This window comes from Coloeus monedula (genome assembly GCF_965178545.1).
Source record: "Coloeus monedula genome assembly, chromosome: 2".
Classification (NCBI taxonomy): domain Eukaryota; kingdom Metazoa; phylum Chordata; class Aves; order Passeriformes; family Corvidae; genus Coloeus; species Coloeus monedula.
Genome location: NC_138782.1, coordinates 19,354,228 through 19,380,607, shown reverse-complemented (window position 1 = coordinate 19,380,607; position 26,380 = coordinate 19,354,228). Strand labels below are relative to the sequence as shown.

Sequence of the window (26,380 nt, the reverse complement as noted above, 5' to 3'; positions counted from 1 at the left end):
GCATAAACTAAATATTCAGCACAACTCAGCAACATCAGGATTGAAATGGAAATATGCAAGATACAGGGAAAGCTGTTCCAAGAAAATGTTTGAAAAGAAAATACTTTTCTATATTTCATCTGTCACTATTTTTGGGGGAAAAAACCAGAATATTTTGCTCTGTGTGAGATAGGGCAAATTAAAAAGATTGCAAAATGCAGATGAGATTCTAAGAGCCAGCCAATATACTGACAAAAGTAGCTGGAACCTGGCAGGAAGATTTTGATGAGTCTTGTGCCTCCAGAATTGTAGAACAGAAATTCTCAAGATGTCATTTTCCTGGACATTGTAAGGCTGCAAACCTGGTTTAAGAGTGATGTTCAGATGTTTGTTGTCCATATTCTCCACTTCCTTAGTCAAGATTCTCTTTCCCTTAATTGAAAGACTAATCTTTTTAAGGTCATTTAATCCAAAACCATAGAAAGTAAGTGGACTCTGTTCCTGTTGATTTCTTGCACGTTGACTAGATACATTATATTAGCAACAGCCATTTGATTATGTATTATACTAACAGATAGGATCATAAAGTTCTGTAAGAACGTATTACTGTAATTTAATGCATCATCAGAGTCCAGAATTGACTGGTAAAATGGACAAGCATGAACACCTAGATGTCAGCTTCCTGGTCCTTCCAACCTTTGCTCACAAGATGTACTCATTTACCACTGCTATTATAATACTTGTTTCTGTTGGAGAAATGTCTGTTAAATCTGTCAAGAGCTGGCAGATTTGTTCTGTGCTTTTTCAGCTGAGACTCTGCTTTTAGGAACATTCACAAACATAATTGAGTATGAGGAAATGGCATGAAACTGAGTCAGAGGAGGTTCAGGTTGGATATCAGGAAAAGGTTTTTCACCCAGAGGGGGGTTGGGCACTGAACAGGCTCCCCAGGGCAGTGATCACAGCACCAAGCCTGAGAGAGTTCAAGAAGTGTTTGGACAACGCTCTCAGGCACAGGGTGTGACCCTTGGGGTGTTCTGTGCAAGGCCAGGAGCTGGACTCGATGATCCTGATGGGCCCCTTCCAACTCAGCATATTCTATGATAATTCCTAATAAGACAGGAATTAGATATTTGATTCTGTTTGTTCTGTTAGGTTTGGGGCTTTTTTTTTAATATAAAATCTATACTGTTGTAGAAGAAAAAGACCCCATGAAACAAATGTTCTCTTTCCAAGACTTATTCCAAGGAATTTCATACATGTAAAAGCTACTGAGGACTGAGATGCTTTTTTGCCATTTAGACGGTGCATATTTTCCAAGTTTTAACTGGTCAGCTTGAAAACAATAATGAGACAAGAATTATTTCTTTACTTCCAGATAGCAAAGATATGCTTTAAAATATTTTAATGAACAAGATTTGTAGAAATATAAAAACCTGTGCTATTGATTTGATTAAAAATCCATGCTTATTGAGTCAATCTCAGTATCATCTAATTGTCAAACTAAAAATAGTTATTTTTAACTTTTTTACAATTATTTCACAATTGTTTCAATATGGTTAGCTGAAGGTTAGGTTGATATTCCCCCCAATTTTTCATAAAACATATTTAGCATACATTTAATAAGAATCAAAATGGTGTTTAAAAAAAATCTAAACCAGTTACTGTCAATTACCTAAATATTTTAGTGCTCTAATATGCTCAAAAGAGCATATTCTTTCATTCAGAAGTCCATAGTCAGTTTTTCAGGTATGTGCAGCTCTAGATATGTATCCGGTCTGAATAAGTACTTATTTTTATATCAAATAAATATAAATTTTTATATCAACTGAGAATTATAGCTTGCACAAATTTGCTATTTCTTTAGTTATATGTTCAGCTCAGATATCTTCAAACTTGCAAATTATAAGGTTATGTCTAGGAAGAGAAATATATAAAATAAATTGAAAATTCAGTGATGTGGCTTATGTGGTTAAAAGCCTCAGTAGTTTGGCTCAACTGTGAACATGCAAACAAAATGACTAGCACATCTGACACCTTAAAATTCTTCTTTTGTATCTGTGTTTGGGGGTTCCATTATTATCAGTTTCAAGAACTGAAAAGCTGGTAAGAAAGCCTCTGATATTATTTCAGCTAAATATGTATAACAGAGTTGAGCAGGAGCACATTTTTTCTTTTTTTCTTTTTTTTTTTTTTTTTCTCTGACCAAAGAAGTTAAAAATGCTTGGTACATTAAAATGTTTTAGAAAGTAGTCCCAGTTTAGTGGTAGTAGTAGTGAATTTTGCAATTCATTGTGCCAATGATAGAGAAGAAAATGATAGTGTTCTGCACAATCTCCAATTTAGTCATGAAGTAAAAGCCAAACTTAGCTAAGTAATGAGTAAGAGCAGATACTTCAAGTCAAAATAAATCACATTAATCAGTATGCCAAACTTCCTTTTTGTACAGGCTCAGAGGAAGTTGTTGGAAAGCATAAGGCTCGTCAAGTTCATTATTCCTGTGAGACAGACATAGAAATATCTTGAATTACAGCAACAATCATGCCACGAGACCATTGTATTTTTTGAATCAGATTATTAATATCAAAGGGTACTAGGAATTTGAGTTACCAAGCTTGTATTTTGAAAGTGTATTGCCATACTCAGCTAGGGGCCAGGTTTAACAAAGTCAAATTATTAACATTACGATTTCGGACAGCAACATTCCTCCTGTCAGCCTCTTGGTGTTTTTCATTTTTGTGAAACACCTGCTTGAAAGCCAAACACTTGCAATGACTGGATGATGCCATGGGTCTGATTCCAGTCCAAGAAGATGAGTGAGCCCCACTAGTTTCTGCTGACATCACACAGGTACACACAGCAGGATTTAGTCACATGCCCTGGTATTATTTATTGGTTTATGTAAAGATTAATACCTTATATAGGCATATTTTCACAGGGTTGGGTTTTTTTTGTGCTCACTAAATATTGTATTCAAATCTACTTTTTCAGTCAGAATGAGACTATTAATTTATTTTCTCTTGAAAGGTAAGTGCTTTTATTTTTTGTGGCTATAATAATCATGAGGCTCACACCACACTGATTTTTGCTTTCTTATCTCTTATCTACTCCTGAATTAAAGTTTTTATTACTCATCATCAACTGCTTGCTAAATAATCCTGAATCAGTGTTTGTATAGGAGGCTTTCTCACAATCATTAACCAGTACAAGAGACTAAGGCCCCACTACAGAGAGCAGAATCTTGAAAGTAATTTTTTCAGACTCTTCCAAAGGAAATTAATGCTGCAGCTCTTTACATAATCTTGTATTGTTTTGTGAGATGGAGTTGTACTGAGATGAACATAAGCAACAGTTACTAGCATAGATGTGGCCACGTAAATCCTTTATTTAGGTTTCATGTGTACCCTTTACGGTTTTTTTTAATATATGTATAATTCAGCACAGGCCATGTGTAGTCCCAAGAAAGTATTCTAATGAAAATAGAAAATCATTTTTACCTGACACTTTTGTCCAAGGAAAAGCCTATTTTCCTCCCACTTTTCTGAAGTGGTATTTGTGAACATTTTAAAATATGTTTTATATTTAAGTAGCTTCAAGTTGAAGTGGTTATTTGAAATGAAAAAAAATCCAAAAAATCTAACGATGAAAACAAATGTCAGAACATTGCTGGGAGTCTCAATTGGTGTACCCAAAGACATGGGGAAGTGATAAACACTTAATTGTACTGTCTACACTTTACTCAGAATTATTTCTCTTCACAGCTATTTAAAAAACCCCAAAACACTGTGAGGAGTGTTTATTGTGACAGACACACATATTCAAAAATATTTTGCAGAACAAAATAACTTTTAAAGTTTGCCTATGTGTTAAATTTCAATAAGCTGCAATAACTTGTGTAAAGGTACTTGTTGGCAGTTCATTTTGTATGGCAAGCTGCTCTTCTGGAATGGTTTTAGATGAACACTGTTGTAGTGTTTTCTTCTGATCATCTTGCAGAAGAATTGGTTTTGCTTGAGGCTGAGGACCTCTCACTCAGTACCAAAGCAAAGGTAAATTTTATCGTCTGACATTCCTTTAACACTAAGTTGACAGCAAAGTCTCAGGCTTGGAGACCATCAAGCAGAATCAGACCCTTTAAACACCATACTTAAGCGTGCTCTGTTGCATTCTCTCACTGCAATGAGGTGGCATGTATTGAAAACCAAATAACACATCCCTCTTCCTTATCATTATAGTGGTAATTAATTTTAATTAGTTCAACCAGTCTGTTTTGGAGGACAGCTATAACCTCAATTAAATTTATTTACATAAAGCTGGCCCATAGGTAGTCTCTGGTTAGAGATGCCTTTAAATATAAAAGAGATGCCTTAGAAGTATCCCATTAATGAATTATTTTCTTGAAAATGTTTATACGCTTTTAGCCAAAAATGTTGTGAACTATGCAGAGCAGTTTTTTGACATTGGAAGAACCCTTCTTTTCCTCTTGCTTCTCTGCACGAGTACTGTTTCTTCATATGTCATTTCAAAAAATACAGGCTGTTTAGAAAAGGAATGTGAGCACAGAACCAAGTGCAAAGAAATGCAGGGGCAGCAGCCTCGAGCTGCACCTTTCTGTCATTAAACAGTGGTGAGGGAAAAACTGACTCTGAATAACATGTGGTGGTTTCATACCTTGTGCTGCAATTATAGTAATAACCTTGAATGCCAAAGTACCACAGAAACTTATCTTCCAATTGTCATAGGTATCTGAGAAGGCAAAGATTGTTTCAAAACACTGATGTGAAGAGTTGCTCATGTTGCAGTGCTGCAAAGCTAAAAGGACACATTAAAAGGGTTATGAGGATTCAAAATAAATTGCAGGTGAAGGTAGGGAAGGATTTTCCTTGATGTCTTCCAGGAATGTGCCCAGTATAGTTAATGGGTGGGAATTTGACTTTCATTTTTACTTTTATACTATTTACTTGTCTTGGAAGAGCAGAATTTAGCCAACAACTGCATAAATTGCTGCTATATTAATATCACAGAAAATCAGAGAGCTGTTAAGCTAAGGGGGAGCTGTGCTGGCTCTCAGAACTAGAGAAGCATAGTTTCTACATCTTGTCAACAAGTAGCCAACTTCACTGAGCCAATAGTCAGCCAAAAGAGCTGAGAGAGAATGAGGTTTCTATGTGAAGGCTGGCCAAAAGCTCATAAAAGAGGGTCATTTTCCCCTCAGTGGAACAGAAGGTTCTTTCAAACTGGGAATTGGGAAACGGAGATGAATCCAAACAAGAGAGCAACTAAAAACACCCAGAGCCAAGAGCCACCTATTCAGCTAGAGGCTGGAGTAACCTATACAGGTGAGAGAGAAGAGGAAGAAAAAGCCAGCTGGGTGTTTATTATTCTGGGGAAATAATAAGAGTCATAAGTTGGGAGCTACTAATAAACTTAGTGGAAAGGCTGAAGGAAGGAAGGAAATCTAGTGAGGGGTGGAATTAACCTCCCTCGTTTCACCAAAGGATATGTAGAATTGACATTCTGCATTTAATTTGAAGCCTACAGTTCTTTTCCTGTGTTTTCAATCATGTTTCATATGGAAAAAATGTTTGATCAAATATTTCAGGTGTTCAGGGTTAGGTGTGTTGGTAACTAAATTTTTTTAACAAGCTTCTGTTAGTTTGTCTTCAGATCTCTGACCTCCTCTACTTGGATTGTGTTGAGCTCATTTTAGCTTTTCTTTTTAATTTGAGAGTCATTATTTTTCTCTTTTTGTGACAACTTCCATTTTAACTCATATGACTCCTACCCTAATGAAAGGTAACTCAGACTTTAAGTACATGTGTCGTGTTGCATTCGAGTGCACTTGAGGTGAGATGCTCCTTAGAACATTAATTTTTGCATATGCATTATCTTTCCCTTTTTTAATGTATTCTCTGTATTTTCTTCTGTATTTTCTGACCTTGAATTTAAAACTTTAAGCACTAAAGATAGGGAACATCTAGCATATAATGAATATTTTGCTAAAGAAATAAGCCTTGAACCCTACAATGGTAATGATTGTGCTCTGCTTTACAGTCCCTCTTTCTCATAGTCCTTAAAGAGTTCTTTTGCTTGATCTTGGCTAAGAATGGTTAATGGAGAAAGAGGAAAACAGCACATTTCTGACTTTGCTGCAGAATTAGTCTTTGATAACTCTTACTGCACTCTGAAAGAAAGAGGAGGAAAAAGCTAAAATCCAGCATGACAATTGAGTCTCCTGTAGCCCTTTCCTTTCCCAAACAGCCATTGGAGGTAGCATATAATTTGTTTTCTTTCTTAGGCTGTGTACAATATATTAATGCAAAGCGGATTTTGTCTTAAATAATACATTTTGTTTTCCTTTTGGTGGTTCCTGTTTCTCTTGTTTTTGTTTCATGACTTATGTCTTGGTAAAGGCTTTATCTTTACTAGCGAGCCAATAGAGCTTTTGTGGAACCAACCTGTCCCTAAACTCTGCAATTAAGCTGTTGCCAAGAAATTTCTATGAGTCCTTGCCATGGGAAGTTAAAAAAAAATAATAAAAGGAAAGGAAACTTGAACCCATTTCTTAAGAGCAAAAAGCATAGCAACCACAGTCAGAAACATTTAGCAGTCTGGCAGCAGACAACAGGACATATAAAGAATAACAAAATAGTCTATTGAAGAGGGGAAAAAAGATCTTCAAAAGACTTGTGTCCACAGCAGGGTGAAAAACATAACAATCCCATTATCAATGTTGTTAGAAAAAAAATGTTGATTTTCTTTTTTTCCTAAGTTCTGCCAACATATCATGTTAAACAATATTCCAGTAACTCGGAACATAAAAAGGCATTTTCTGGCATCCCCTTAAATTGTCTCTATTCAGGCAGTCAAAGTAGGAGAGAAAAGAAACAAGCAGTTCTGGGATCCACATTGAAAACTCCAGCAGAAAAGACTAGTTGGCCCAGAAGCTGAGCTGTCATGACTGTATTCATTCTGCAAATAAGTGACATACACTAAACTGAGGTGACTTTCCCCATACTGCTCAGGGAATCTAAATTCACACTCACAATATACCTATAACTTCATTTCTGTCAGTACTGGTTTTGTTCCTACAACTGTATGGATCTGTTAACAACATGTTATTGCTTTAGCATAATTAATAGATCTGCTTCGTACTGAATTGTGAGTTATTTTTAATTCTGGGGGTTCTTTTGGGGTTGTGTTTTTCTGGTTTGGTTTGATTTCTTCCCCCCCCCCATTCTTTTTACATCATTATTTGGGGTTAGGAGAGTGATGACTTTCAGACAATCTACAGTGGAAGTTCAGGTGTGCTATTGAAATTATAGTGAAATTCCCTATGGTTATGGTAATTTTAGCCTTTTTTTTTTTTTTTTTTTGTACCCGTTTTCCTTCCTAGAATTTGCAGGGATATGATAATTAGCAGTTTAAGTAGAGCATAAATTTATGTGCATTAAGTATGCCTGCTTTGTGTAAACAGAAGTTTTCCAAATGCCTGGTGTGCAATATATCTTGTTCTGTTCAGGAAGGGGAGTGCAGAAAACGTCCATGTTGCTTAGTTACAGAAACAACAAACATCACAAATTTGTTGTCTTTAGTTAGCCATGAGTGTGGCATTAAAGCACTTGCCAAGTGCATTATCAAGGCATAGGATGCTATGCTTTTGTGTTCACCCTGAGACATGGATTGTTCAAGTTCAGCTTTTATTGTGTGCAGCTTTTGAACAAATTGGGTGCATTTTGGATTTTTTATCTGAATGATCAGTGTGCTCTGCACTCTGTAGTTGCAGACTAGAAAGTCAGAGCTATACATACTTGTTTTCCTTAAAAAGAAAAAGGGGGATTGACATCCTATAGGAAATGAAAATGTGTCTGATTTTGGATGAAGCTTCACTAGATTTTGTGCTGGTAATGCAAACTCAGTCTTCAGGCAAGTTTCTGCCCTGTGAGGAGACGGTGTATCCAATTTACAGAGAAGCGAGAAGAAATTAAATTCTCTGTGAGGCATTTGCATGCAGGTTAAACCCCAATCCCTGGATTACTGGTCCTGACTTCCTTACACAAGGAATGGTTTTCTTTTTTCTACCTTAGGCCAAAGTAGTCTATGGAGAGAACGTCTGATTTAAGAAATATACTTGTTATATATAAAGCTATAAACAGCAGAACAAACAGCAGAACAAAGCACATCATCATACCATATGAACTATATGTTTGCCTTGGAAAACCTGTTTAATATTTTCAAAATTTCGAGTGTGATTTGTTTGTACTCCATGGTTTTGGATGCTCAGTCTGGACAGGAAGAGGAAGCAGGAGATATATGTTCCCAGAAATATAATCCAAGGAATTTGTTGCACTGTAGTGCTTTTTTTTTCCTAAATCAATTAAGTCAAGGGTTTTTTTGAGCTGAAACTTGCAGAGCCATTTCCCAGACCATAATAATTGACCTAAAATGATGCAACAAATGCACATGCTATTGTTTTCTCCAGGTGTTTATGTATCCATAGCATGGAACCCTATCCTGTGTCCTTAGCCTTATCTCCCACTTAGTGGGACTCTAGAGATATCTGGGTTTTATGTTTGTGCTCAATGACCCCCTTTCTAAATGCCTCACACTACCATCACCACCACATTTGCACAAATATCGATCTCAGGAGAAAGAAAACCATTTCACTTGAAGATGAGTAAGTTGTTCCTTGCAACATTCAATATACCCCTTAATTGCTTCTCTATGTTTAGAAAACAAAGCTGGATTATGATGTTGAGTAACCCTAGAGGCTTGAATAGCTGTTATCATTCACGTTGTGTGCTTTCACATTGTGTTCAAAAATGCACCCCATTGCAAACATTTGAACTTGGGCTCCTTAAGTTTTGTGTAAATAGTCTGTAATTTATTGTGTTCCCTGATACATTCATTTTGGAGCTTGAAAATGCATGGAAGCATATTAGGGAAATGACAAGCCTCCTGTGAGAAGCTGACGTTCCTAGATTATTTCAAAACCATACAGCAGGGTCTAAAAAAGTGCCTGGTAGCTCTTAGCAGTCAGTTTTGCAGGTGGATTCCTGGGGAGTGTGTTGCTGTGTGCACCAGATTATTCTCAATGAGCATGGAAGTTCTAGTGGCTGGTAAAGCAAGCTGATAAAATTGCCTCAGGCTTCCCTTACTGCAAGTCCCATTTTTACAGTTTCTGGCACCAGCAAGTTTTCCCTCTTGCTGACGCCTCTTTTCAGGGGAAACCTGTAGGTTGGTAGCACCTACTTGAGCTGTTTCAGGTAATATTAGTCTCCATTTTGGAGAATTAACTGTCATCATATGCACCACGTGATCCAGGTTTCATGGAAATATGAAAATATGGAAGTACTCTTTTACGGTAACAAAGACTTATATCATCCAATTTTTAATAGGTTTTGACATTGGGTTCATCCATTTATTCAAATTGCATTTAGAAAAGTATTTTACTTCATCTGCCAGTTAAGTAAATAGACAAGTTATTCGGGGCAAGGTCATAGTGGCAGGTGCTCTGAAATCCTGGGTTCTTTTTGATTCTCAAGGAAACCTAGATGCTGCAAATCAGGTGATGTGATCAGCTCCTTGAGAATTATCTTTGGTTTTAAGAATGTAAAGTAATTTGAAATAAATGCTTCATAATAATTTAAAGGATTTTTAATCATAGTTATTGAAAAGCTATTGCTGGCAGAGGTGGTCAGTATTTTGAAATATTTAAGGGTAATTCCCTTTCTTCATAAGGTTTAATGTGGAAAGGGTTGCACTTCGAATTGAAAATAGTGTTGTAATCTGGATTCTTTCACACCTTTCATGGTTATAAATCTCATGGGACAGGGTCAGTAGAAAGAACTGATAGTCTTCTGGTTTTTTAAAAAAAATTTTTAAATTTTCTTGACTTATAAATTTTCTAATTAAACAGTTTCATATTTAGGATACATCCCTAGTACGAATTCCTTCTCTTTTCCTTCACCTTTTATCAGGGTCATTCAAAGATTTATACTTCCTTACACTTCTGGAGTTCATTGCCTAGTAGGGCCCTAACTTGCAAAACAACCTATACATGATATATATTTGGGAAGCATGAATTAATTTAGGTTGTGCTCCAAGATGACCACAAACCACATTAAAGAGAGTGCTGAGTTTAAGGTAATAATTGCTGTCTCAAAGCTGGACTTATTTGTTAAAACACAGTACTGTGATATTGAAGTTACCGAGCATGTTGTTGGCCTAGATGGTAGCAAAGGAAGCCCCATATCCTGATTGTAAAATGTTCTGCCCTGTCTCTCTTAGAAAATAAATTTATTCCACATTTTGGATAGCTTGGTTGCAAATTATGTGGGGACTTGCTGACTGCTCCATTTTTCTTGGGAGCTTAGGTGACCTTTTGAAGTTTCCAAGAATGAGGTAATTATGTATTTTAAAGACTGAGGTCTTGAAACTCACTTGATATTAACAGGAAAGAACAGAGTGAATACAAGACAAATTCAAGGTGCTCTTAATGGCACGATACAATTCCCTGAGGGCTGGCAGTTTCATGTGTAGGAAACTTTGTTTGTTGCTCAGGTATGAAAGTGAGTGCAAGAGCAAGCTAAAAACCAAGGCCAACCCAATGAATGCCAGGATACTGAATGATGGGTTGTGTGGGAGGAAAAGGGAATGTGACTCCAATATTTCTCTGTTGCAAATTACCTTCACTTGACTAATTGTGGCTCCATGTCTCTAATGGAGGGAAAATGTACTGAGTTAACGTAATATGCTGTGTGCCTCAGATGGAAATAGCAGATAATATAAGCCCTATTAAAAGCATGTTTGTCCTTATGTACCCAGAACCAAAAGAAAAAAGGCAAAATCAATGGATAAATCAGTAAATTATTTGTACCCTAGAGGCTGTTGTTTCTGAAGCATGTACCTTCATGAAATGTTAGCCTCAGAATTATTTGTTACTGTTCAGTGGTTTTCCCAAAATTTAATAACTAATCTCTGTGAACATACTGCTTTTCTCCTTTTTGCTGTGCTTCACTGATGGCTAAGTACATTTTTCATGGATAGGGAGAGGGGTAAGAATCTCAGCATAACACCAGGAAACAGGCTCCCAAATGCAAGCTGTGTTCAGTTCTTTTCAGTTATGGTTCATATATTGCTGTTTCATTACCAACTATTCATGATAATTCAGTTCCAAATTTTCAGTTTAGTAAGAGTAAACAATCATAAGCACATTCTAAAACTTAGAACGTAAGCACGATAAAACTTAGATATAGGCTTTATTCAGTTTCCCCACAATGTATGTAATAAGGTGCAGACGGTTTCTCAGTAGCTATGAAGTTTCAGTTGTGGAATATGGAAGCAAGAAATTGTCATTTGCAATATTTAGGGATTCCAAGAATGTTTTAATATTGGTGGCATAAAATTGACAATATTTGTCACTGTTACTAAAGTGTTCTAGCAACATTGCCCTCATACATTATATATTAAGTTAATTAAGAGCTGGTGACAAGTTATTGAGAAAACCATTTCACTTTATCCATTATGTTCTTAAACCATATTTATTAGAAATTATTCTTTCTGAGTTGGCAAATGACTTCAAATCATAGAAAGCTGTTTCAGACATCAAGGAAAACCTAGCTTTCATTTAGTCTGCTGGTTTTTTAACATAGCTATTAACTCCCAATTGTAATATTCAGTTCACCATCTTTCATTAAGGTTGGACAATTTGATTTGTCCATAAACAAGAAATTCTCTTTGTACATTTATTTGCCTTGCCCTGGAACCTGTTCTTGTTCAGCTCTCATGTTCCTTGTTGACATACTTTCGCTGTTACCAAGCATGATTTAGTTCTAATAAGAGTCCATTTGTTCCTTTTTTATTTATTTCATCCTCTGGCACTGTTTAATCTGCTTTTCAGCCTAATCTAGAAAGGTTACCCCCTGTAACTTCTTCAAACGAAGTGGGAGCTATCCAAAATCTTTCTTGATGTAGAAAGAGGTCAATGCTTCATGAGACCAGATTTCTCTAAGTAACCTCCCAGATTGCTGGCTTCTTGCTGCATTCCTCTTCGCTCTAAAGACAGAAAGCCAGCCCAAAGGGATGTCACTTGCACGTGCTTATTCTCCAGTACCATTCTAAACTCCTGTGCACAATCTGTAAAATCTCAGGTATTACGGATGCTTTTGATAAATGGAAATATGTTTCCTTACTAAGTAATATTACAGTTTAGTCCAATTCTATTCACTTCTGGTGATTTCAGTTGAAGAACACAACACCTTATCTGTGTCTCTATGGCAGAGTCTTATATCTGTCGTCTTTGGAGACACAGCTCTCATGGGAGCAGTACTGCTTGTACTCAATTCTGAAATAAAATGAAGAAATAGGCTTATTTATTAGCTTTTAGGATACATTTTAATATAGTAGAATAATTCTGGCAAGTCTTATGATGAAATTTGCATTGTGGATAATGATATAATTGGAACGAACACAATTCTTACTGAAAAAAAAAGTCACTCTATCAATCATTTCCTTTTCTTTTGTCTTGAAACATCATTTTTCAATAGCAGCTATCACTTGTGGGGTATGTCATCTTAGATTGTGTAAGTGCTAGTGCTTTGATTTCTAACAGTAGCACAGCTCTGCTGTTCATCTGCTGTGTTTTCCCCTTACTGGGTGTCAGAGTGGGTTTCACTTGTGTTCAAACTAAATTTCAGAGGGAATTAATCCAGCAGCTCTATCCTAAGTATTCAGTAAGCACTTTCTAACCCCAAATAGAGATGTAAAGTCTAAACCAGTGATGGGTCCCCTGTAGCTCCGAACTACACTACATAGTTGGAACATTGGACCAGGGCCAGACGTGATCTAGTCCTGAATGCTGCAGATCTGTAGATGAAGAAGCCTCAGCACAAAGTGCTTGGTTTTGCTGAGCTGTTGCTTTTTCTCCAAATTGCTTTTTAATGTAGGGCTTAACCTTAGAAACACAGAAGAAAGTTTTAGCTTCTGTCGCTATGGTTTTGTATTCAGCCCTTCAGTGGTATTTTAGTTTGAGTCTTTCATTTATCAAACAATTAAAGTATTGACAAAACACTTGTGCACGCCTTTGGTATTGGGGAGCTCACTTTAGCAGCTCTTGTATTATGGATAACTCAGAAAGAGCAGCAATTTGAGAAAATATTAATAAAGAATAGAACCCTGGGAAATGGTTGCATCATGACGGGCTTCTTGGACAAGTTAAAATGTGATTTGAAGCAAGAATATTTGCTACAGAGGTCAATTGGATTTAAAACTAATATTGTCTTTCATTTTTATCAGAAAATTCTTCAGTCAGGGAAAATATGTAAGTGGGGGGGCTTTTTATCCAATTGAACAGGCTCAAAGATTTTTGTCTGTTTTGATCTGTTTTGATATTAGTTTGCCTCTCTTATATAGCTTCACGAATTCCATGAATGCTACTACTCCTCAGCCCCAAGGACAAACTGAAAAGATGTTAAATTATGAAGTGTCTGACCTTGGTATATTTTCTGTACATGAACAGAAGAGTTAAGACAATGACAAAGGATTTAGAGGAAGAAGAAATCTAATACTTCTTTATAATAACGAAATGGCTGTGCAGAAAAGGCTTTTAAGTAATCAAGGCCACACAAGCTAATTTGCAACTCATAGTATAAATTATGTGTAGATTCTTTCAGATTGTTAGAATTAACTGCAGGGATATTTTTAGAGCAACTTTTTTTTGGTTTAATGAAAACAATTATTAAATCATTAGTCAATGAAAATAGTTATTTCATCTAGTTTGTGTGTAAATTATCATATTCATGTTTCATCACCATTATCCCTTAAATAATGTGCCTATCTGAGATTATGTCTCTTTGGTTAAAATGGTCAGGTTTCTCTGAGTAACTTCTCTGCTTTGCTTGCAGGTTGTATATAAAAATAATGATGTCAGGTTGGAGCTGTCTCGACTTGCCAAGCAAGGGGATGCTAAAATGAAGATTCATGGGGTTGTAGCATTTAAATGTGAGAATGTTGCAACCTTAGATCCAATCACATTTGAAACACCAGAGTCTTTCATCTCTCTGCCAAAGTGGAATGCCAAGAAAACAGGCTCAATATCATTTGACTTTCGTACAACTGAGCCAAATGGCCTGATTCTTTTCAGTCACGGGAAACCAAGGCACCAAAAAGATGCCAAACATCCACAGATGGTGAAGGTTGACTTTTTTGCCATTGAGATGCTTGATGGCCACCTCTACCTACTGTTAGACATGGGATCAGGTACTATAAAAATAAAAGCCTTGCAGAAGAAGGTGAATGATGGTGAATGGTACCATGTGGATTTTCAGCGGGATGGGCGGTCAGGTAAGTTCCTTTTGTTAGCATTCAGAATGTTTTTTCTGCTGTGTCTGAGAGAATACTAGGTACATATTGATGTTGCCACAATAAGAGTTGAGCATCATCCAAAAAATAAGGAAAATACAAGAAATCATTACTGTCAGGTACCAGAATACAATTATTTGCTGAGTTAAATATCTTATGGTAACTTTATTGGATAATCAAGTACTTAATCTTGCAAGTAAGTGTGTTGTGTGCTTGAAAAACCAACAGTAATCTCCCTCTGTGCTTGCTTACACCAAATAGCTGAAGTGGCAAGTTTCAAGAATGAAAATAAAGCAAAAAAAGAATTACTGAAAACAATCTCCAACACGGGGAATAACTGCCCCACAGAAACAACACAGAGCTTCCAATCATGTCAGCAGATCTCAGCACACTTAAATGATATGCTAATGAATGGCTAACAACACATGTCAGCAGAAATGGAAATATTGACTTGCCACATTCTATCAGTATGATTCATATTCTGGAGTGATTTACTCAGAAAATGATCTCACCGAAAAGTGGTAAAAATAAAGAATTCATAAACTCTTGCTAATGCTACTGAAATCTACTACAACTTAAAATGGATTTATCCAGTGAAATTGTCAATGTATCAGCTCGTCTCATCTTGAGTACATATCTTGGCTTAAGCAAATAATCAATATACATCAATTTAAGGACAGTTCTCTTCTATGGTGCCTTTTCTGTAGTTCATGCCAAGATCTGGGGAGGAAGGGGGTGGAGAATGTACTGAGTCTGTAACTCAGTCCTGAAGAATTTTCTGATTAATATTAGTATTCAATCTGAAGTTTATGTACACTCCAAAAGTGGGTGTTGAAAAATGTAAGCTCCACTTCTTTTGGATTTTGTGGGATTTCCCCCACTTTACTCCTTTGGGTGGCTCCTTTTCCATAGCTTGCATTTTTAGGATTTCTTTGTAAAACTTAGCCCCCAAAAGTCATCATTTTATCACTTAACTTCTAACTACACACAAATCAGATTTCAGATCAAGCAAATCTTAGGTGCAGTTTTAAACTGAAGATTTCAGTCAAATCCATGCTGCAAATCAGACCAAATTCAATTGATATGCACTATGGTTATGAAAAATAATTATTTTATTCCTGGACTTTGCAGCTTCAAACTGTAATGGTAGAGACTTTGATTTTCTTATTATAGTACGTCAGTTGCTCATTTACATTTCTTGAGGTTAAATAAACCTACCAAACAAGAACACACAAACAAAACCCAACCAGACAAAACCAACCAACCAACCAAAAAGAATACAACCCCTAACCAAACAATAAAACACAACTTCTCAAAATCCTCAATTGGGATTGAATATCCAGCAGTTATATTATTTATACTACAATTTTTATTTCAGACTTTCTTCTTAAGTGTGGTTTCAGTGATTCATATGAGGCAGTAAATCCTGTAATAATCGTGCCTGTGGGACTGCTGAAAGCAAAGTTTATTCTTACATCCAAAGCCAACAGATCTATAAAGGAATGAAATAAATGCATAACAATTGTTTACATTTGAAGATATGCTCTGCCCTTTCATTGCTTCACAAAAAAAATGTGATTCACAAGTGACATTAAGAGAGTTTAGGGCATATTTTCGTCTTTAAAAACTGTTGAACATCTGCAATATAGAGTAATTTAAAGAAGCAAAACCTGCCTGGTGATCAGGATTTTTTTTTTTTTTTTTTTAGTAGAATTATAAATAATCTAATTAATCCATCTGATGACTTGCCTGTGATGAAGATGGGTGAAATTTATGTAACCCCCCTGTCACTGTTGAAAACTAATCATAATACCTATTAACTCTAAGACGTTGAACTATTACCAGGAATACTGAATAAAATATGCAGGATTATGGATTGGCAAACTGAATTTTTAGCTGCAATCTGAAACAGAATCCAAGTTTTTCTATTATTCTAATACATACAATAATAGTTTATGGTAGGAGAAGTACCAATAACACTGGCAATGCTTTTGTTTGTCTTAATGATGGTAAGATCCGGTTATTACAGTTATTAGAGAGATGCCTCTGCCTGAATTAAGGTGCAAATGAGACCATGTGCCAAAGGCAATAGTACAGATTTTATCTAACAGTAAATGTGAGGAGGGAGAGTGATAGAAAGAAAGTAGAGTGGTAGGGGGGACTCTATCCTAACTGGGCCCTGTCTTCCCTAACTTTATCCCTAGCAACCTGCACGATTTTACTCTATTCTTCCCAATCCACCTGCCCTTGTTTCTGCCTTCTGAAAGCTTCTTTTTTCGCTCTGAGTTTGCTCAGCAGCTCCTTACCCATCCAAGAAGGCCTGCTGGCAATTTTGCCCGATTTCCTCCTTGTCGGCATGCATTGCGTCTGAGCTTGGAGAACGATCCTTGAATACCAGCCAGCATCCTTGGGCCCCTTGGCCCTCCAGGGCCCTTTCCCATTGGGCTCTACTGAGTCTTGAAGAGGCTCTCCTGAAGTCCAGGGCAGTGAGGTTGCTGTGTGCCCTCCTCGCTGTCCTGAGGATCTCAACCCCTCTCCACCTCGTGGTCCTGTTGAGAATGTTGGTGTGTTTTACCCATGAAGAATAAAATTCACTTTTAACTCTTTCAGGATGCTTTTTGGTTTCTTTTCTCTAGCCCAAGCCAAACATATTGGAAATCACCTGAATATGATTACTTTTCACTAGCTTACCTTTAGAATTTTTATATAATTGAATAAATATACCTTGTATAGAAAAAAAAATTGTTTTTCTGAGACTTTCTTCTTGCTATTGATAGCATATTTCCCTAGCAATCAAGCAAAAAGGAAGAGATTCTTCTGTTAATGAATAAGTAGCTCAAATAAACTGTAATTTTTTTTTTTCTTTAAATTAAGTTTGGTGTCTTGCAACCTTTTGCTCCTGGCCTTCAAATCCAATGCAGAGTGGTTCCCTCTGATAGTAGAATGCTGTGACATTTCTCAAGGAGCTTTGCTAATTTCCTTGACTTTCATATTAGCTGGCTCAGCAAGTATTAGACTTATTTCTCATTCTTTACTCTCTTCCAGACTCTCAGTCACAGTGAGCATCCACTCTGAACTACTGACTTTGCCTTTGCTTGTCTGGAATTGCAATGGAGGCAGGAGGGAGATGTAAGGAATGAGAACACATTTTTAAATTGTCATCATCCAGGCCCCATTCGCTAGTAATTCTTCCAATCCACTCAGATTTTGAGAGATACAGGAAGAGGGAAGAGATGGTGTCTTTTAATTTCATTTTGCTGAAAGACCTTTTGACATTTTCACCCTAGAATCCCATTCTGTTGCCTATAAGACTTGCTCCGAGTGCTTCCTTACCTAAAAAGATGATCATTGGTAGAAAATGTAGCTCCTGAGACCATATTTAGTTAACATTTAAGGATTAGGAAAAGAAAGATATTCATAAGATATTCTCCTCTGGTCCATCTTTCTTGCTAGGTGTGCAGCAGTGCTACCAGCTGCTGTGTCCCAAGTTTCCTCACAGTACTCCTGAATTATATGTCCTGAATTCCTGGGAAGGACTGGGGCTTCATAGCTGTTTCACAGGTGTCCTGTCTCAGCCATGAGCTGCCTCCTGTGGTCACAGTCCTCATCACAGCTATTGTGTTTTAGCACACAAGGTGTATTTAGAATTAATACCTTGCTCTGATTTTTCAATGTTTTGTAATAAGCAAATGCTTTTCATCGGCACAAAAAGCAAATAAATACGCCACGTCAGGTAAGCAGAGAGATCAGAACAGTTGTAGTAGCTGCACTTAAAATCTTCATATTTAACTGATCAGGAGAGAGATGAGGTTTAGAAATATGATTCAGTTTCCTATACACAGTCTTAGGAAAAAGTAAATTGCTGAGATAATGAATATGATTGGAGAGGCTCATTAAGTCATACCTAAGGGAAATGTTTGTCCTGCTCTTAGCAGTACTGCCAACCCTGCAGAAAAAAAGAATTAGGAAAAAAAAAAACAAACCACAAACCCAAACGAAATAAAACACAATCATAATGCAGCTGTAAAGGTCTTTGCTCAGAGTGTTTCTTGTAACACGGCAGGGATAGGTTTAATAACTGTTTTCTGAGACTTAAGTATTCTTTAAATTCTTTTTTCCATATGCAAGGGTAACCATGCAAATATTTTTTTGCTGAAACACCATTCATCCTTTGGAAATTACCATTACATAGTGAAATCAGGGAGGAAACTTACTGTTCTTGTCAACCTCCAATTGTGTAGGGCAGTGTAAAACAGAATGTATCAGAGTCTATTCATAGGTAGGAAGCATTTAAGGGCTGAGTCACTGAAATTTTGAACTAAAGTTAGAGTTTCAGCTTGAACACCAGAAATTATTTCTTGAGTATATAATTAGACCTTAACTATAATCAGTATCTCCCTGTAAGCAGTACATTGTTGATATCCATTACATGTATTATTGTTGCAGGTTCTTTTTTTTCCTCACATGTACCCTTCTTTTTATTACTTCCCACATCTTTTTAACCTTTTAAGAACAGCCAGATTTACACGTTCCTATTTCAACAAATGTTAATAGTTTTCATATTTGGGAGAACGGGTTTATATTGCATTTTAGGGAAAATTCTTTCAATGATCTGCAGCTTCCTTGGCTGATCTGAATATTTCTCCAAATCCAAGATTAAACTTAACCAGCACTCAGCCAAGTGGTACAGTAGGCTTCTCTGTAATCTCCAGTGTATTTCCCATTTTTTTCCCATATGTGTTTTATTGTTGACTTATGTTGTTGACTCATCCTTTGAAGGACTGCTCACTAATCAGTTATCCTTTAAGTCAATAATTCTTGTTGAAAGCCATAATTTCATTAGTTTATTTCTCAAACTGCTTTTCCAATACAGAAAGAAGTTTCTAAATGTTAAATTGCACTGTGTTCTCAGGTGGAATGCTGTGGAATCAAAGCACCTATAGGTCATTACAGGAGCCTTAAATTTATGTCTAATTTCTGGAGATAAGAAACACTACTTGCTTTTAGAATCTGAAGCTGGATCATGAATTCCCAGACTAAATAAGTCACCCCACCCCTTCTTTTTCTCCTTTCAGGCTGGACAAACCACATGCTATCATCATTCTTCTATTTCTTTCTTATTCTGATAGAAATACAGATAATATTTCCAAATTTGAGTCTTAAAAATCTCTGTTTGGAAGCTGCTTGTTTCCTGGCAGGCATTTATGGCTCTTTTCAAATAAATGGTATTGCTGCTGATCTGGTGCTGGGTGCTGTTATGCAAAGAGGGAACTTTAAGGTGGTTCTTACTCCAGAGATGTTACAATTTAAGGTTATAGTTTTCTCTCTCTCTTGAGCAGCCAGTGCTCTTCTGAATCTGCTGCTTCCTCATATCTGTTGTCTCTAGGTTATTTTGTTAAACTAGATATGTCCAATTCTTTCATCTTATCAAATTTTAAAATTCTGTCTTGACAATGATGTTGCAGTACCTTTACAGGGAAATTTATTAAACCTTTATGTGCTGGCCACATAAGACATTTGCATGCTCCATTAGTTTCCCTTTCTTCCTCTATGGAAAGTGATGTCTCTTCACATTTGTAAGCAGAAACATCTGAATGGATTGGAGTACACTGGTGATTTGACAAAACTATTCCTTTTAATGTGCCTATAATTCTCAGGGAGAGTAGAATTGAAGTCTATTAAAGGAGGTGTGTGCCACAGTCCCCAATTTCTGTGGTAGCTTCTGCCATTGTCATGAGGTCCAATTTGAGACATTTTCAGTTGAACTCAGAAAGTTTCCCTCAACAAAGATAACAGGCTTTAAAAAAAAAAAAAAAAAAAACAAAAATAAACCCCACCAACAAACCACAGGAAAACAAACAAACCCAAACCCCTGCAATAAATGAGCAAAAAAATCCCTCCCCCAAAACCTCACCAAGTTGAAACAGCACATGCTACCTCTGTCTCATCTCTGGATGCACTGTGAATCCAAAGGTGTTAATGGAACCACTGTTTATTTCCTGTAAGCCTATGTTCTATAAACTTGAGTTCTGCATTTTGTAGTAGGATACTTAAAAGGCTCTGTAATTTCTGCTGTATTTTGGAATATTTTTATATTCCCTTATTTTACTTGGATTTTTTTTCATTGGTGTTTACAAAGCAATTAGTGAGTAAAGTTTGCATTGTGTGTCAGAGATACATAAAAGGTACTCTGGATCTCACCAGCAGCGATGGCTACGTGGTTGCCTGTTATGTTTTTCTACCCATAGTCATTAGATGTTATGATCACACTAAGGTTTCAGAGGACTTCTCATACGGAGTATTTTATGGGGTCTCATTTCTTGGGAAGGTAAAAAGTTCATTTCTTTAAGAAGCTGTTGACATCTACTCAAAATAATACTTAAGCTCTCTTCAGGGTAATCCTCTATGACATAGAGAAGAAAAATTTCCTGTTTCAGTCTATCACTTTACCATAATTCACAGTCACCAGTTCCCCTTATCATTCACCTTCCTAAGCCTTCTGTGCTTGCAAACTTTCCACTTGGAACAGAGTGTCACCTATACTGGCAGAGATTTATCTGTCTTTTTCTGTGAGCTGAAAGTAATCAAGATGTAGTAAATTTTTATTTTTTAATAGAAAAGTAGTTCCAGGATTCTTCATTAATGTCTTGAAAATATAAATGTCTTTGTCCAGCAGAAAATGGCACTGTTCACATGTTGGAGCTTGCTGTTGGAGGTTGCAGCTGAGTTAACTTGTGTGGGTGCACAAGTGGGTACTGCCTGAACGTAGGTTTAGAGCATTTGGTCTTAAATTAGCCTGTACATCAACAGATGGGAAAAGGCAACAATAGCAGTAAGAAACATTGCGAGGACAAGGACGATTTATATTTACAGCATCTCTAATGTTTATGAAGAAGAAAAGATCTGTTGCCTGTTAGCCATCCTTCCTGATCCCTAGGATGCTCTCTGAAATGTCTCTCTTGGTTTGACAGGTCATTCACAGGTGTCCTTGTTTGACGCAGCTGATTAATCAAATCAAACCTCAAAATGTTTGTGCTTGCATGCCTAAGGTCAAGCTATAGCGAGCGCTCCATATGAGTGCCAAGTTCTGCTTCTAGAAGCTGAGAAGTAACAACAAATTTTTAGAGTTAGCAAAACATAATCATCTTATCAGTTTTAAACAGATGGGAGTTTGGAAGGAAAAGTGTCTTGTTTCAGCATGCCTATTTCTTACTTTCTTGGAAGTTCACTTTTATATCTATGTGATTATTCGACTGAGACAGAAAACATTTCTTATAGTCTATAAAAGGGAAAACTGACCACATCCTCATTCTTTAAACTTATAAAGATGCAAAAATGCTAAGCAAACCTTTGCTTTATCTTGTTAGATCTCTTCTGATAGTAGGGAGACTGTGGTATCCAGCCCTTCTGAAATCCATATGTCTCAAGTCTCACATGGGAGTTGGACCTCCTGAGACCTTTATACCAAAGAGCTTTTACCAATGATCCAAATTCTTTAGATATTCATTCTGTCCAAGCTGTTGAAGTTAACCTATTGAACCAACAAAAGAACAGAAAAAATATAGCTTCTACAGGGTCCATTGGTAAAAGGGAAGCCTAAACTTTAGGCTGTACCCAAGTCATAGGATGATCTTTTCCTGTCCTGCCTTTGTTTGCTTAAAACTCACATTTTAGTAATGTATGCTGTGTAAAGTGTGAATTTCTTCTTATGCACAACTCCTACCATGGTGGGAGCCTTTTTGGTAATCAGTGTTATTTTCTGGAATCTGTTTCAGACCAACAGTGGAGATGGTGAATCATGTTCACTTTGTATATATATGTGTGATAAATTCATTGTGGTAAATGGGATTCTTCAGTGTCTTGTCACCATTAATACACTTTCCATGTTAAGTCCAGCACATAGCAGTGTTGCATGATGATGACTGGTACATTATGACAATTTGGTGACCTATATAATATTTGGATTTATATTTTGTTTGCTTTTGTGCCCACGTAGAGTGATAAGGAATCACTTCTGTGAAGATCTACATGAAGATTTTTTTCCAAGTGATTTTACTTAGAAATAAATTTAAAATTGGTTGACATAAGTGTGCTCTGTGACTGTATGTACTAAATTTTTTTATGTTTATTCAAATTGTTAGTGTTGCACACCTCATTATTTTAAACAAAGTATCACCAAAAAAGGATCCTTGCAGTTGAATACAGTTTCTTTGTGCAGACACTTTATAAAAAGAGATCTCTATTTTAGTTTCAACTTTGTTTATTTAATTTTTAGACTTAAATGGAAAATATATTTCTGATATCCTGAAGGTCTATATACATCATCTGTCCCTCTTATTGCAACATGCACACATCTTGAGATAAGTTTCAGAGGCATTGATTTTCCCTCTAGGAGCCCATCACTTCCTTTTTAATGATTGCCTGCCTGGCAGCTGGTGAGAGCATTTTCCTTCTACACTTAAAGAAAAAAAATCTTATCCAAAGCCCACTGAAAGTGGTGAGAGTCTTAAAATACTGTGTCTTTGGGCCCAAACCAAAGACTCAGATTTGCCTCCCAGGTTTCAACCCCATCTATAATGCTTTGAAACACATATGAGGGAGTGAAGATTTTGTTGTTGTTGTTGTAGCACAATGAGGATATTTCTGAAAATAACTCTGAACTGCATTTCCCCTGCACCTATGAGATTGGTAAGGTGATTTTGACTGGGGTTTTTCATATTGTGATCATACAGTGTTGTGCATAAATGTTTTTACATCATTAATTTCCTGGCTACATTGCAATTAAAATAGTGAAGTTTATCTATGATTCTATAGCTGTATGAATAAAATACCTCTGCTTCACTTATAGCTGTCTGACAGGAGCTAATGTGACATGTAGATAAATGAGAAAAAAAAACCAGTACCAAAATCAAATCTCTTGAAAATCACACATTTTATTGTCTTTACAGGGACGATATCTGTGAACACGTTACGTACTCCATATACTGCACCAGGGGAAAGTGAAATCCTTGACTTGGATGATGACTTGTATCTTGGAGGCTTACCAGAAAATAAAGCAGGCCTGGTCTTCCCAACAGAGGTGTGGACAGCACTCCTCAATTATGGATACGTCGGCTGCATTAGAGATTTATTTATTGATGGTCAAAGCAAAGATATTCGACAGATGGCTGAAATTCAAAGCACAGCTGGAGTAAAACCCTCATGCTCAAGAGAAACTGCAAAACCTTGCCTTAGCAACCCCTGTAAAAACAATGGTGTGTGCAGGGATGGGTGGAACAGATATGTGTGTGACTGCTCTGGCACGGGGTACCTTGGCAGATCATGCGAAAGAGGTAGGTTCCATGAGATGACTGCACTTCTATTTTTATGCTTAAAAAAAAAAAAAAAAAGCACAAGCATAAAATAAATAAATTCCTGTACAATGATTAAAAATGGTAAATTATCATTAACTGTCCTGAGGCAAAAAAAGCATCCTTGATTTCCCTTGATGTGAGGTGGAGCCCTGCTGTAGACTTCAAGAAGTAACTCTAGAGGAAAGATCTTAGGGGAGACTCTAAAGCGCATTTGTGTCTCATCATATATTGCTGAGTTCTGAAAAGCTTTGTGAAAGCAATTTTAAATATTATTGCATTGCTAAATGGTCACATTCCAGTTCCAAACTGAATTCTTGTTCTCTGCTTATTTATGTCAATATCAGTATATGATTAAATTCACTTTTGAATTCCACAGTGTCACTTAAATCCATGGCCAGAACTTCATCCATGAGTCAAAGCAGAAGAGTCAGTAGGAATTAACATTTGTACTTATCTCTTTTTGGAAAGATCCTAGTACCCAAGGAAACTGCCTGTAGTTATCTAAAATCTCTGAGTATTCCTCTTACCTAGAAAAGGTAACAGTGAAGTTGAGAAACTCCATTTATTTAATTGAAAAGCTGGATAGCATCAAAGAAGGCAGATGTTGAGGTTAGTTAATAAATAGAAACCCCTGTAATTTATTTAAAATTGCAGAGTGTGCTGATAAAAGATTTTAATGTAAGTATGTAAACGATAAAAAAATTTTAGTTAATATTTTAGTTTTTTGTTTTTAATTTTATGGAACTAGAAAGTGTTTCAATGCCAGGAGTTGTATTTTTCATCTCCCATTTGACACAGCAGTTTCTTCATATTGTCTTCAGCCTGAAATCTAAACCTAAAATTTATTGGCTGAAAATGTAAGTTCTTTTCATCTAGTTTGATTAATTTTTCCAGTTAGTCAGATGAAACAAAAATGTATTCTTTAGAAATAAAACCCCAATGAATGTTTTAAGTTGTGTGTCAGTAGATATGTGCATTTATGTAGTATAGGTCCTTGCATTTTATCAGCATTTGCGCGTAGATTCTCAGATCCTTCTGTGGGGTTTTTCTGTCTTATTTTTTGACTATTTATGCCTTTGGCTCATGGCCAGCTGTTCTGAGCTCTCCAGACTGTTGTTCCTGGTGGAGTGGAGCTGGCAGAGGGATAACGGAGCTGCCTGATGCATCCTCGCAGCCCTCGGTTAAACATGGCTGGTGTACCACCCTGTGGCCAAACTCTCCTATTACAGAGGGGAACAAGCAAAAACCGGGTTTGCTTTTTTTTTTTTTATTTCCACTGAAAAGCCAGGAAACATGTGCCTTAGAGACACAAACACATGCAGATCCGCAAAGAGCTGAAAGCAGGCTTCATCACAGCAATTTCCCGTGCATATATTGGACAGGTATTGATGTTTTGTAGAGAAACCTCTGCTTTTTTTTACTTCCCGTGCCTTATTTTCAAGCATTATCCAGTTTAAGGCTTCATTTTCCCAGGGCATTCCCCTGGTGGGAATGGTGGTACTGGAGCGGTGGTGCTGGCTCCTCTACAACAACGTTTGGGTTTTGTCCAGCAGGAATATGTGTGGCACTTCAGCTGTATGAGATCATTTCCTGCTCTTGGGTTTCCCTCTCCAGAGGGAACTGTGCTGAAAGGAGATGTCTTCTCAGTAATATTCATATCCCAAGTGGTCGTGCATTAATAAGATTATAGCTTTTGGGATTCTGAAAGCGTCGTGTTGGCATCCTACCACACAAAGTTATTATAACTACTAGCCATGTGTAGGAACTGATAAACTTTTGTTTTGCAGCACATTTATAATTGTTCAAACTAATTTAAATAAAAGGGGAACATGCTTGTTCCAGCAAACAATGCAGTTCCACAAAGAAAATAAAGATTTAGAATAAAATACTGGAGATTAAACAACTAGAATATTTAACATTAAGTATATAAGGTGTCTTCAGTAAAAAAAAAGTGTAGAGCTACTTTTTACTGCTATTTAATTTTTATTTTTCATAATATTTCCCCTGAAATAGGAGCGTTCACATCCATACTTGGATGTTTAGTGTACAATACAGAACCTGGAATAATTTCAGCTCATTAGTGCACAAAACCCCTGGAATACCACTGTGGTCCATTTTAATTTGTGTATACTTAAAATTATATATATACATATATATTTATATCCACATCCTTTTTATCGTGTTGCAAGTTATTCCTAATTTTACTCTTGAATTTCAGTAAGGTTAAACATCAGCATAATCTGTAGATTGGCTTTAGTAGATTATGAAAACTCTAGCAGATGGATGGACAGATGTCACAGCAATATAATTTGGCATCGTCTCGTACTTTGTGGATCACAGTGAGTGATTGCCTCTTGGCAAAGCCCTTTACAGGTGTATTCTTTTCACAGGATGGCCAGAAACAATAGTAAAATCATCAAAGAGTGATAAGCAAAAGTAAGCATGCAAACAAAGGTTTATCGAGGTGACATTTCTGAGGAGAAAATATGTTTAGAGTGTGTGTAGATATCCATATGGTGCATGCACAGACCCCTACATACTCATATACACATTAAAGAAATGTAACTTTCATTCTTTGTGTTATATAACTGGATGCTCTACAATTTTAAATTAAGAAAAATAAAGGTGGTATGAGGATAGATAGCATGAAGAATCAGGTGCTCAAAATATTATACTAATTCCATCAC

At 36.5% G+C, this 26,380-nt stretch overlaps 1 protein-coding gene across 9 annotated transcripts in view; it reads left to right on the top strand.

The window, feature by feature from the left end:
- NRXN1 (neurexin 1) overlaps positions 1 to 26,380 on the top strand; it is a gene marked incomplete at both ends in the record, with an annotated part of 666,790 nt that overhangs the window by 252,831 nt on the left and 387,579 nt on the right. For all 9 annotated transcript variants that reach the window (XM_082302935.1, XM_082302936.1, XM_082302939.1 and 6 more), the window contains 2 exons: positions 13,884 to 14,322; positions 23,289 to 23,672. In XM_082302935.1, the coding sequence (XP_082159061.1) occupies positions 13,884 to 14,322; positions 23,289 to 23,672 (823 nt within the window). The remainder of the gene's footprint in view (positions 1 to 13,883; positions 14,323 to 23,288; positions 23,673 to 26,380) is intronic.